The sequence below is a fragment of the Chinchilla lanigera genome, unplaced genomic scaffold (genome assembly GCF_000276665.1).
Source record: "Chinchilla lanigera isolate Chin_1 unplaced genomic scaffold, ChiLan1.0 scaffold00103, whole genome shotgun sequence".
In the NCBI taxonomy this organism is placed as follows: Eukaryota; Metazoa; Chordata; class Mammalia; order Rodentia; family Chinchillidae; genus Chinchilla; species Chinchilla lanigera.
Window position 1 is genome coordinate 523,743 of NW_004955504.1, and position 13,004 is coordinate 536,746.

The window sequence follows — 13,004 nt, forward strand, 5'->3', positions numbered from 1 at the left end:
GGGTGGGTGGGTGGATGGATATTTAGATGAATGAAGCATTGGCTGGCTGGGTGCTAGGTGTTCAGATGGATGGATTCTTGGATGGATGGGTGGGTGGATGGGTGGGTGGATATTTTGATGGATGAAGGGCTGGCTGGCTGGGTGCTGGGTGTTCAGATGGATGGATGTTTGAATGGATGGATGGATGGGTGGGTGGGAGGATGGATATTTAGATAGATGAAGGGCTGGCTGGCTGGGTGCTGTGTTCAGATAGATGGATGTTTGGATGGATGGATGGATGGATGGGTGGGTGGGTGGGAGGGAGGATGGATATTTAGATGGATGAAGGGCTGGCTGGCTGGGTGCTGGGTGTTTGTATGGTTGGATAGTGGAACACATAGTAAATGAGAGATGGACAGCTGAGTGCACACTGGATGCGGAATGGGTGGCTAAGCTTAGCGCTGTCAGAGTTTCTGAAGGTAGCAACAAGTGAAGGGCTGAGTGAATGAATGATTGTGTGCATCCGCTTGCAGACCGGGAGCCCACTCGCAGCAGGACAGAGAGTGAACTGGCTGAGGATCCCCGGGGGCCTGACAAGAGGCTGACTGCCCACATCAGGTGAGCCACGTGCAGGTACCAGGTGGGCTATGTCCTGCACACCTGGCTCCTTTCAGGCTGACCCACTGGGACAGACATAGACACTGGGGACTGGGCACTGTGTGCCGTGGGGCAGAGGTGCCCAGCCAGCTGAGCACCCATGTCTGCCGAGAGATGGGCAGGTTCTGACAGGCAGCAGCAGTGGGCCCAGAGCCCTCGGCCTGGATCTGGATCCCTGGGGTTCTACCCACTGGCACATGTGACGGAGCAGCAGTCACTGTGGTCCCAGAGGGGACTGGATGGCATCCCAGGGTTTTCTGAGACTTGCAGCTGGTCGCCAGGATGCTGGATGGTACTCCATGGCCGGCTGAGGGCCTTGCCCAGTAGTGAGCGTCCAGAAACTTTCTTCCCCCTGCTGGTGGGGGTGGGTGCTGGACAGAGCGCCCTGGGGTCCTCTGCAGTGCCCTCAGATCAGTGAGGCTCTGGCCCAGGTGGGTGCTCAGCTCCTGGTCTGCTCGCACAGGAGGCCCAGTGGTGACCCCCGCCTCTGCCCCGTACGGGGTCCCTACTGCGTGGATGAGAACACTGAGCGCAGGAACCACTACCTGGACCTCGCCGGAATCGAAAACTACACCTCCAAGTTCGGTCCTGGTAGGTCCAGACGACACCTTCACCCTGGCTCTGTCCCAGGGTACAAAGCCTGGTGTGCCCCCTGCCCAGGCACGCCTTCCTCCTGCCCGGGCACCTGTGTCTCACCCACCTACCATGGCTGGTGCCTAGAAAGCCAGAGGTCGCCTCCAAGTAGGTGAGAGGTGTCCAGGTCCAGGGAGGTGAGTGAGGGGCACTTGGATCTGGGGAGCTCCTACAAGGGGTGATGTTTCAGGACAGAGGACAAGGTCACTAGAGGGCTGGATGTCAGCAGTGTGGCTGCCAGCGGGCCTGCCCACCATGTTCCCTGCCAACCACTGCCCCTCGGGAGAGTCCTGAGTGGTGGTTGGCTACACCCTGGGGCTGTGGTCAGAGTGCTTATCACCTGCCAGTGTCCCCATAGGCCAGACCTTGTGACAGTGTAAACACTGCCTGGCCGCTCACAGAGCCCCAGCCAGGCCCGTGTGGCTGATGCTAACCTGGCTGGGTCTTTGTCACTGAGCCATTCCAGAACCTGGGGTGTGGGGAGGATTCTGGGCACCCCCCCAGAGCATTTCCTGAGGGGATGCAGCTGTGTCCCCCAGAGTCCTGCACAGGCCAGCCATGCCAGGACAGATGTCTGCTCACAAGACCCAGACCGGGGTGGCAGAGCCAGGCAGGTATAGGCTGAGCTCTTCATCCCTGTCCTACTTACTTTGGGGCACGCAGCCATCTAGGCACAACCCAGCCAGCAGGCCAGCCCTGGAGGGAAGCCAGGGGTGTGACCTGTCCCCAGGCCCTGTCACACATAGCTCCTGTGGGAGGACATAGGTCCCCTGCCCCCTGCCTCAGCCAGGCTCACGCCCGCCCCACTACAGGGTCGCCCCCCGAGCAGGCCCGGCAGGAGCACCCCAGCAGGGCTGCGCATCCCCAGAGCCGTTCCCGCTCCCAGGAGCCCGACTCCCATGCTGTGCACCACCGCCGCTCCCAGGTGCTGGCTGACCACGCCGCGCTGGCCCCCGAGCCTGCTGCCCGAGGCCTGGATGCACAGTCCCGGCTGAAGGGGCCAGAGAAGCCATTCCTCAGGTCCCCCAAGGGCCCTGGGAAGCCGCCTGGGGCACCCGGCAGTGGGAAGCCTGGCAGAGCCCCCAGCTACTACCTGCCGGCCACCACACCACCACAGGCCACCCTGGATGGGGGCCATCACCCGGCCCAACCTCCAGCACCACCCCTGCCACCAGCCCACAGCCACAGGCGACCGCGGCAGAAGGGCAGGGAGGGCCACTCACCACTCAAGGGCATGCACAGCCAGCCTGCAGTGGTGGAGCATGAGGCAGTGCGGGATCTGCCACCCGCGCTGGGCACTGAGGGCTACGCGATGGCCATGGTCCAGCGGCATGAGCATCACCACCACCACGAACACCACCACCACCACCACCACCACCACTTCCACCCGTCCTAGCGCCCACACCTGGCAGGGGCACCACACACCCAGGCCACACTCCCTCAGTGGGCGTGGAACAGGGGTCTCTGCCTAGTAGGAGGCGTGCCCCAACCCAACACCCAGCTCAGGCGCCAGGGGTCAGGGCAGGGACGGCGCCAGGACGGACCCATGAGCGAGGATCCTCCACATCCTCCATGCTGCATAGCCAGAGCACTCGGCGCCTCAGTGACAGTGCCCAGGAGGAAGCTCACGCATGTGGAAACCCTCTCTGTACCTCCATGTGGTCCGCAGAGCCCAGGGTGTGGTGGGAAGTCCACTCTCACTTCCCCTCGAGGGCTGCGGCCTCCCCATGGCACTGGGTGTGGGTAGAGAGCTGAGGCCTCCCGTGTTTATGCTTTATGAAGGTGTGGGCAGGGCGGCTTCCCATGTGCCCCATCTCCCAGGTCCCCATGTGCACGACTCCGAGCACAGATGCAGCATCAGGGTGGTAGCTGCAGAACTGGCATGCAGGTGGGGAGGCCGCAGGCCCCTAGTACCTCTGCACCTGGGGGCACGGGCTAGGGACATGGTACGCAGGTTGTGGTCAGTTAACAGACACTGGGAGGGTGATGTTTGTGCTTGGTTCATCTAGGCAAAGGGGCTGGACTCGGGCCATTCGTGTGTGGCCGCAGGGCCCTCCCAGGTGTGCCCTTCCATGAGGGCTGGCAGTGCAGGGGCCCAGGAGTGCACAGCCCAGGGGGTTCTACAGAGGCGGGAAGCGGGAGGTGGAGCACGGGCTGGCGACTTTGCCTTTTGCAGCCTTTAAAACCGATGAGCAAACCAATGGCCATGTGGGCATTGAGGTGTTTCTGCAGGCATAATAAAGATGCTGCATTTGGTAGCCTGCTGCACTGTGTCAACAGGCTTTCCTAAGCGCGTGCTCCCCAACACATGGTGCCGCAGGCGAGGGCTGTGAACAGCATGCCTGTCCTTGCTGTACACGCGCGCAGACCTGCAATGCCACTGCACGGCGGGGGCTCTTCTCCTGCACTGCTCTAAGAAATCCCAGCACTTGACATGGAAACCCAAATGCAGCTGCGACTGCAGGCCACCAGGCACCATCCTGGGCTGTGAGGACCAGGTTCCGTGCAGCAGCTGAGAGGGGAGCTGGGAGCCCGCGAGCGGGAGTCTTGTCAGGAGACGCATGCAGCCTGGCCCAAGTGTCTGCTGCTCAGTGTCCTCTGGCTTCTGCACACCTGGCATCTCCTGTAAGCTGTGCCCCGCTGCTCGGGAGACCTGGGGTCCTAGGACCTGCGCCCTGCATGGGAGTGCCTGGCTGGCCTTCTAGCTGGACCTGACCGTACCCTTCATGTGGTGGGCTCTGGGTACACACCTGGCAAGTGTCCCTCGGAGTAAGTCCCCCTGCATCGGGGCTCTGTTGACACAACCCCCCAGCCTGCTCCTCCAGCGACGTCACAGGCTGGAAGTGGCCCAGCATCCTGCGGCCAGGGGCCAGGGCCCAGTGGCCCAGCTGGGGTGGAGCACCAAGGCTGAGCTCCAGCCTCCGCTGGCCCGGACCCAGGTTAGACAGACTGAGTGGCAGTGGGGACTGTCGCCCTAAGCAGCAGTGGGCACCCGCCAGTCTCGGGACCCTGCCTGTGACAGCCTCACCCGGAGGGTGGCCTCGAAGACACCACCACGAAGGAGCCAGTGTGGAGGTGGATCTGCTGTGCCCCCACACATGGGCAAGATAGTGAGCCTCCAGGGCGCTAGCTTGGCCTCCTGGGAGTCTCACCTCGTGGGCTAGGGAGGTGGCCCTGCCAGGCTATGAAGGGCCTTCCTAGGCAGGACAGCCAGTGGTGACAACACGGGCCAAAGGCCCTTTGTGATGGGAGTGCAGGCTCACGGTCTGCTGTGTACCTGTGGGCTATGTCTGCTGGATAGCCTCGTAGTGGGACAAGCTCCTCCCTGAAGTACGTTCCCAAGTCACCGCTCATGGGTGTATGAGGTGTCCCCAGTCTCTTCCTCGAGGGCTTTCCTCGGCTGTAGTCTCCTGCCAGCCAGAGCCAGTCACCTCAGCCCCCTCTGCCACCTGCTTCTGAGGCAAGTCCCCCCAACAGCCCAGCTCAATGCTAGGCAGCGAGGCTCTGAGGTGCCTGTACCATCCAGGCCAGCACAGCCAGCAAGTGGTGCTGGTGGGGGTGCCCTGACATCCCAGCATCTCCTGCTCTGCCCTCCACCCCTGCTGGGCCCTGACCCCTTGGGCCTATCACATCGAGACACAGCACTGTGACATCCTGCCTTCTGGGACTGCACGCCAAGTGCCCTGGCAAGAGTGGGGACAGGAGCCCATGCAGCTTCTCCCAGTGACAACAGCTAGGGGAGCCTCAGTGCCACACTGTTCTCGCCCTGGCACCAGGGTCCTGGTCTCCACACCCTTGACCCGCTGTTCCTGCCTCAAGTCACAGGCTCAGCACGGCGAGGAGCGAGCTGCCGTGGTGATGTCCTGGGTGCTCCTGCCCCTGACACTGGGGTGCAGCTCGGGGCTGCCAAGCATGGGGAGGCCCTGGGTCCCACCCCAGCACAGGAAAAGGACGTGCAGCACAAGGGTCCCACCCCAGCACAGGAAAAGGACGTGCAGGCTGGGCCACTGTATCGCTTGGTAGAAGGGAGTGTGCCACTCAGCACTGCCGGCTGCTGTTGCCACGTGGGCACACACAAGTGGTAGTCCCACCACCCGAGCTTGGTGTGGCCCAGCTGGCCTGCGGTCATCTCCAAGAGGGGAAGCAAGAGTGCATGGGATTCTACAGCCACTCAGATTTCACAGGACTTTATTCCACTAACAAAATCATACAAAGACAAGGAGCCTATAAAAGAAAAACGGACAGGAGTCTGAATGGCTGCAGGGAGCACTCACAGACAGCAGCCTCCCCGCTCCCCTCCCCTACTCCGCCCTGGGGTGGGGCTGTAGGAGTCTCACAGCCCAGCAAAGCAGGCAGAGGTCATGGAAGCCTGGGCCCACTGTGCTGGCTGCACATGAGCTGACCTACCAGGCACCTGACAGCTCAGGAACACCTCCGGTCAGAGCTGGCCCACTGCCTAACCCAGCCTCTGTGGCCAGGGCCGAGTCTCGGTGGGGGAACCCAGAAGCCAGCAAAGGCCATGTGCCCGGCTGTGGGCCTCTCACATGAATGTGATTATCAGGACACTGCCCCCCAGTATTTAAATAAATAAATACATCCTACAGAGAGCAAGGCACAAATTGCTGACCCATGATTGTGACCTACAAAGCAGAAAGCTCAAAGGTAAAGTGCAAACCGTGTCCGGCCCTCAAGAGGTACCGAGAACCTGTCCCAGACAGGGACACAGGGACACGGCCAGGCAGGTTCTGCCCAAAGACAGTCTTGGCCGCAGCTGAGCGTCCTTTCTGGAGGGCAAGGGGTCGGTGCCCCGCAGCAGCGAAGGTGGGGCTCCGCTGTCTTGGGCAGCATGGAGAAACCTTGGCATTTCTGCCCTCAGGCACCCTGTCAGTGCTGCAGAGCCCAGCGCTCCAGGAGCTGAGCCCCTGCCCCTGGGGCCGAGGCCACAGCCTCACGCCAGCTCCCCTCCAGGTGGGCGGCCTGTGTTCTGCCTGTGAGCTGTGGACAGAATGGGCAGCGACGCAGGGGGAAGGGCGCTGGTCTTCAGTGCTGTTCCACTTGGGAGCCAGGAGGAGGTGGGGACTGGCCCTCGGCCCCAGAGCACAGCAGCATCTGGCAAGCGCCCGCGTGGTAGGTGGGCAGTGACTGCCCAGACGCTGGACAGCCCTGGAGGAGCAGGGATCCCGGACCGGGGCCACCTCGCTCCCCAGTGCGGCCTGGGTCTCTGCAAGGAGGGCGTCCAGGGGACGGCTCTGGGCGTCCCGAAGGCCACATGTGTGGTCCAGCTAGCTGGCACCTTGCAGCATGGCGCTCGCCCACCCAGCAGCACTGGCCTTAGGAGTAGATGGTGATGACCTCGCGGCCGCCGCCTCTGACCAGGAGCACCCTGTTCAGCCCCTCGGTCAAGACCTCCAGGAACTCCATGTCTGGGCGTGAAGTTAAGGCCGGCGGTCCCCGGCTGCCGGGGGGAGACATCACTCGAGGCAGATGGGTCTGAGGAAGGAAGGAAGGGGACCCTGGGAGGGGAAGGGGAGGCAGGGCAGGTGCTCATGGTGGACCTGCAGGCCAGGCCTGGCCATCATCAACCCGACCACTGGGGAACAGGGAGGGGACCATCCCCACAAGGCCTGGGCTGCTCTTACAGGCAGGTTTGGGGTCACACCATCCACTCATCGCCCCACTGATCCGCTGGACAGTGGTCACACACGCCCCGTGGCTGCTCCATGTCAAGGATACAGTTCTCGTCACCCTGCCGGTTTCTGGGAGGCCCCGGCATGTTCAGCAGGACCAGCTGGGCGTCCTGGGACTTGGTGAGGACAACGCCATTGAGCTTCACCGCAGTGTGCATCCTCCTGACGTTGGACTGGTCCCTGAAGGGAGGAGGGTGGTCGTGCTGGGTGGTGTGGCCTGTACTGTGCCCACCGCCACAGGCCCACACGTGCCAGGAGCAGGGCTAGGTGGACTTGGCCCTGGTGCCTCATGACTTATTCAGCCTGGGACTCAAAAGCTGTAAGCTCGGAGCAGCTGCAGAAGCGGGCTAGGCCCTGATGGGACAGTGGGTAAACTGAGTCTTAAGGCGGCCGCTGCACAGGCTGAAGCAAGGGCACAAGCCAGCACAGCTGCCAGGTGGGTGAGCACGGGGGCCGCTGTGGCCTGGCCAGGCCCTGATGAAGTCCCCAGCACACCCCAACCCTCACTGCCCAGAGCAAGCTGAGACACAGGCTTCAGGCTGGGAGGGGCCGGTGCCTCAGAAAGAAAACCCCTGCACCGCCTCCCAGCCCTGGGCCGTGGACCGTGCTGACCCAACTGCTGCAGCCCTGGCCCCGTCTGCAGTCCACAGGGTCCAGGGACACTGCTCCGAGGCTGCTACAGCTGTATCCAGTGCAGCCTGGGAAGGGTCACGCCACCCAGACTAGCACCACTGGGGCATGGGGGCAAGCAGACACACCTGGCTGCCTCATGGGCCCCATGTCCCCAGGCAGGTAGCCACAATCCAGACTGGGGCTGACATCCCAGGAAGCTGCCAGGCAGCCCTGCCATAGAGCACTACCCTTCAGCCTGCCTGAGCATCCATCTCACGGGAAAACCTGCTTGTCTGGGCCTCTGTGGCCACAGAAAGGGTCACGGCCAGCCTGCCACCGCCAGTTCCCACCACAGCCCTTCCGAAGGAGCTCCTGTGCCCACACGCAGGGAGACAAGTGGGGGCCATGAGGCGTGGGTCAGGGGGACCCGGAGATGTCCCAGGCACAGCCTGTGGCCACTCAGCCCAAGCCACAGGGGTGACCCGGGTGGGACCCTGTAGCACCAGGGGGAAGCCAGGGCAAAGGGCCACTGTCCTCATGCCAACTAAGCCCGAAAAGTCACAGGACGAGGACTCCTCCAGAGGGTCCTTCCTTATGAGAACCCCAAATCTGCTGCCTGGGGAGGCCACCGCCCCCAAGGGGCTGGTCAAGCAGTGGCTCTGGAGCTGCATGTGACCCTGAAGTCAGCAAGGAGTTGCGGGCACTCACACATGACCCCAACCCCACAGCCCAGGCCTGGCCCCATTGGGGTCCCGGGCCACAGGTAGGGGGCAGCATCCCTGGGGTACCGGAAGCTTCCTCAGCTCCCCAGCAGCCACCTGAATCAATAAGAAGGTGCCCATCCAGGATTAGACACGGAGTAGAGCTTTCACCAAAACGGCCAAGGCTGACCCTGACCCCAGCCCGCTTGGAACATCCTCTGGACCTGAGACTCAGGAGCTGAGACCTGCACACCAGAGCCGCAGTCCTTAGGGGGCTGGCGAGGTGTGGGTGCGGGGGCTCAGGCACAGCAGCGGGGCGTTCCCAGGTCACCTGGGTGCTGTTGTAACTTATGAAGTATTTGGAGAAACTTTCGATTCACAGGCAGCAGTGCCCGTGTCCTCCCCCTGGGCCTGGCATGGGACCCTGCCCTGGAGCTTGGATGCAGCCCCTCATGCCACAGCTTTCACCACAGAGACAGCATCCCATGCAGAAACACGGCACAAGCTGCCAGACTCACTGCCTGAGGGACGCCGCTCCGGCCGCCCGCCGCCCACCCGCCAGGTTGGCTGTGTGTAGGGAGCGGGAAGGCGGATGCTCTGCTCAGGCGGGCTGAGTGCAGGCCGACGTGCAGGGAGGCAGGCACAGGGCAGCAGGTGGGGCTTGGACTTACAGGGTCCCCCACTCCCTCCGCAGCGCGAGGAACGGAGAGTGGGTTAGTCTGGGACAGGCCCACCCAGCTTGCCAGGGGTAGGGCGCTTGCCTGGCACACAGGAAACCCGGGCACCCCCAGCACCCACCCCCCAAGACTGGACTGAGAAGTAGTTTTGGACCCCGGTCCAGGGCGGGGCCTGCAGAAGAGAGCAGGACGAGCCATACCCACTCCCCTTGGCTCCTGACTGACCCCAGCCGGTCCTGGGGTCCTGAGCACTCACAGGGCCGTGGCAGGGGTTGGGGGAACATGGTGGCCGAGTCACCGGCAGGGTAGGAGCTGGAGCCATGATCCATGGGAGCTGGTGCTCCTCAGCACAAAACAGCTGTGCAAGACTAACCTCACCCTACTGCCCACGGAAGGCCCAGGCTACAGGACCCACGGGCGGCCAGGCTGCTGGGCCTGCTGGACCCGTAGGCCATACACAGACACTCACGGCTTCAGGCTGAAGAGGTCCCTGAACCCTGCCGCGCTGCCAGTGCCCTTGTCTTTGTGCCGCTCTGCTGTCAGCTTCTCCTTCGTCCAGGTCATCTGCACCTTGTCTGGCGTCGACGGGGCCTGGGCCCTGGTGGCCACTGCAGTGTGGGATGCAGTGTTCCGGTCATGGATCAGCTGGGCCTGGGGGACATGGGAGAGTGGACTCAGCACAGCTGGGGGCTCTGCAAAATCCTCAGGAAGAGGGACTCATGTGTCCAGCTGGCGGCAAAGCCTGGAGAACGTCACATGGACCTAGGAGCCCTGACCTGGCCCCACAGGGAGCCCAGTGTTGCCCCGACTGCCCCATCCCTCTACTCAATCCCTCCCACATGGCCCAACTACCCCTGCTCTGAGAGCCAAGGGACAAAGGACCCACAACTCTATATGACTGGAGGGGACACTCAGGCCACAAGGGTCTTCTCCATGCAGGTGGCCTGAGATCATGCCTTCCCACCCCTCACAGCGCCACCCACTGGCCCTATCTCCAGGCCTCTGTCCACTGGGTAAGTGGGCAGTGACAGGGGTAGGGACAGATGCTGTGCCAGGGCTCCGAGGAGGGGGGCCGGTCACAGGATGGGCCTACAGTCACTGCTCATTACCCAGGACGAGGACGGGATGGAAAAAACACGGGCCCGAGCCCATGGCTTAAGGAGCCTCAACTCCCAAATCAGGCCTTGTCACAAAGGGACCCAGGTACAGGGGCCCTGCGAGGGGACGACAGAGTCATGCACAGGAGCGGCAGAGCAGAGTGACGGTGGGGACATCTAGCCAGAGCTTGGGTCCCTGCCCTACTCTTTCCCACTGGGTCTGGACACTGAACTGTTGGGCAGAGCCTGGGTTCTGGGCTCCCCACACCTCTCTCTCCTGCTCGGTCTTCGACAGCTGCATCTGCCGCAACATCTGGGACCTCTGCTCCATCATCAGCGTCTTCTCGTAGGTGAACGCAGAGATGTCGTTCTCCACCTGCGCAGAGATGACACGGAAAGCTTTGCACCACCCCCACCCCATCCTCGTCCCACTGTCCCCTGGCGTGGGCTCCATGTGTCCTGATCCCGTTGTCCTCCTTCGGGGGTACGGACCCCACCCACAGCAGGGCTGGCGCCAGAGTGTGAGTGGGTGTGTGAGGCTGGTGGTTACAACTGGACACGCTCACCTCCTGCCTGTACCCTCTGACATGAACACCGGTGATGTGACAACCACGCTGCCACCACCCATGAGCACCTATCACACCTGGGCTCTGGACAGAGCATTCCGGCCGTGCCACGGGATGGCGCCTCAAGGGACACACACGTAACAAGACATCCTTTGTCAAATGCAGGACAGCTCGTCAACCACAGAGGTAAAAGCCACAGAAAGCCCCCTGTCACTGCCCTTGGAGTGACAGAGGCCCTGGCAGATGGCCCATTCGCCTGCACCACAGCTCTGATGGTGTTGCCAGGGCAGGGCTTGGCCAGGGAGGGCAGCAGCCCCAGGCCCAAGCCCATGCACCCCACAGGGACCGACTGCAGGGACCTCACCCGGACCCGGGTCTCCCTGCCGCCATGCAGCTGCCCTGGCCGCCTCCCACCTCCAGGGCTTGTTCCCAGGCAGCTCCTGTCTCTAGGTCACCATGGCCAGGATGCAAGCCGGGCTGCAAAGAGCAGCTGCCAGGCCAGCTTGTAAGCGCCGAGACTGGTCCTTGGGACAGTGCCCACGGCAGGCCCGGGCATGGCAGGGAAGGTCTTGATAGGCAGAAAGGAGCAGCTCCAGACCCGAGAGGACACAGGTGACTCGGCCCCCATGTGGTTAGAGATGCGCACAGACGGCAGGCCTGCCCACCTCAGCGCAGTGTCTGCAGCCTGGGCATGGAGGGCACCGCCACTTCACTGCCTGGAGGGCAGCAGGCGCCCCACGCCACGTCCACCCAGACTGCACAGTGACGCAGCACAGAGCCACTGGGAGTAGGGACACCCTCCCCCGTGCCATGGGCCACCGCGAGGGCAGCACCTCAGCTCCCAGACAGCAGCTCTGGGAACAGGGACACCTGGCCAGCTGCAGCTGGGGACCGCGAGTAGACCGCACTGCAGGTTCCTCAGAGGTGGCATCGTATGCACCACACAGAAGTCGGCCAGAGAGTGTGTGGGGTTGCCACACTGTCCCTGCCTCGGCACGCACCATCTCCACCACCTCAACCTCGGCGCTGATTCTGAGGTGGTACAGGAACATCTGCAGGTCCTTCTTCATCTGGATGCTGTTGTCGTCTTCCTGGGCCACCGTGAAGATGCGCATCCGGCACTTGCGCCACACCTGGGGATGCAGCGCAGTCACCCGGGGATGCAGTGCAGTCATGCCAGCCCAGTGAGCTCCTGCCCGTGTCCCCAAACTCCGTCCAGCCCCTGCCGGCCCACCTTGTGCTGGCGCAGCAGGAAGGGCAGCAGCATGAGCATACCGCCATCGTGCACAATCCACCACACGTCAATGTGGCCCTCGCCCAGGCGCTCCTGGTTCTGGGGGAAGGCGTCGATGTTCTTGGCCACCAGCAGGGCCTGGTGTGCGGCGGTGGTGTCGCGGACAGTGTCTGCAGAGACAGGCAGTGGGGGTGAGTCGCCTAAGGGCAGGTGGGCCATGTGACCGCAGGGCACAACCTTCACACAGTGCATCCTGGCGACAGACGCCCTGGGGGTGCAGCTGGGGTGGGGGTGGGGAGTGTGTAGGGATGGGAAGGGCCCCAGCCTTCAGTGGTCCCTGAAGCCATGCCCTCAGGGCCAGGGATGTGGAGATAGCTGGGGACAGGTGTGACACACCCGGCTGGAGTGGGATGCACAGAGGACCCAGGGCCACACGCACCGACAAAGTTCTTCCAGGAGAAGGGGTTGTCCGTCTGCTTCCAGGCCTGGGGCCAGGCCATGAGCACGGTGTTGTGCTTCATGCCACCCAGGCCTGCCGACTGGATCAGGTGGGACGTGCCATCCCGCAGGCTGGAGGACACCACCAACTGGCAGAAGCCCTTGGTTTTCTCCACACCCATCAGCGCCCGGATGTTCTGTTGGGAACAGGAGGGTCGGTGGGCAGCCCCCACCTCGGCCTGGGCTCCTGTGCTGAGCAGCCCATGTGCTCGTGACATGCAAGGGACAGGGTGGCTGTCTGCACATGGTGCTAGAGGACCTGTGTTGTCACCAAGCCATGCTACGTCCCTCGGACATCCATTCACATGATCTGCACCTGGGCTGCTGAAAACGTCCCGTGAACAGGCCGAATCTGACAACCCTTTTATGGAAAGCACGTGTCATAGGGCTTCAGCAGCATAGCTCACAGGATTAGAGAAGACATTGTTAAAATTCTTTTGAAACCAGAAGAGACCTAGAATAGCAAAAGCAATTCTGGGCAACAAAGGCAAGGCGGGGGCATCACAGTCTCTGACATGAAATTATACTACAGAGCTACTATGATAAAAACAGCATGGTACTGACTAAAAAGCAGACCTTAGGCTCAGAGTACTGATTAAATGCACAAACATCCACAAACATACTCAGCAACCTTATTTTTGACAAAGGGGCCAAACATATTTA

The 13,004-nt window shown here is 62.5% G+C and overlaps 2 protein-coding genes across 6 annotated transcripts in view; one reads left to right on the forward strand and one right to left on the reverse strand.

The window, feature by feature from the left end:
* Positions 1-3,533, forward strand: part of Nkd2 (naked cuticle homolog 2 (Drosophila)) — a 20,023-nt gene extending 16,490 nt beyond the window's left edge. The window contains exons 7-10 of one of the 2 annotated variants that reach the window (XM_005407038.2): positions 513-597; positions 1,100-1,227; positions 1,809-1,883; positions 2,082-3,533. In XM_005407038.2, the coding sequence (XP_005407095.1) occupies positions 513-597; positions 1,100-1,227; positions 1,809-1,883; positions 2,082-2,665 (872 nt within the window). In that variant the 3' untranslated portion in view covers positions 2,666-3,533. The remainder of the gene's footprint in view (positions 1-512; positions 598-1,099; positions 1,228-1,808; positions 1,884-2,081) is intronic. The other variant, XM_005407039.2, reaches the window with a different exon arrangement.
* Positions 3,534-5,440: 1,907 nt separating this feature from the next.
* Positions 5,441-13,004, reverse strand: part of Slc12a7 (solute carrier family 12 (potassium/chloride transporter), member 7) — a 60,546-nt gene continuing 52,982 nt past the window's right edge. For all 4 annotated transcript variants that reach the window (XM_005407034.1, XM_013505890.1, XM_005407037.2 and 1 more), the window contains 7 exons: positions 12,283-12,478; positions 11,844-12,013; positions 11,611-11,742; positions 10,312-10,419; positions 9,416-9,597; positions 7,003-7,136; positions 5,441-6,692 (listed from right to left, as the gene is read on the reverse strand). In XM_005407034.1, the coding sequence (XP_005407091.1) occupies positions 6,601-6,692; positions 7,003-7,136; positions 9,416-9,597; positions 10,312-10,419; positions 11,611-11,742; positions 11,844-12,013; positions 12,283-12,478 (1,014 nt within the window). In that variant the 3' untranslated portion in view covers positions 5,441-6,600. The remainder of the gene's footprint in view (positions 6,693-7,002; positions 7,137-9,415; positions 9,598-10,311; positions 10,420-11,610; positions 11,743-11,843; positions 12,014-12,282; positions 12,479-13,004) is intronic.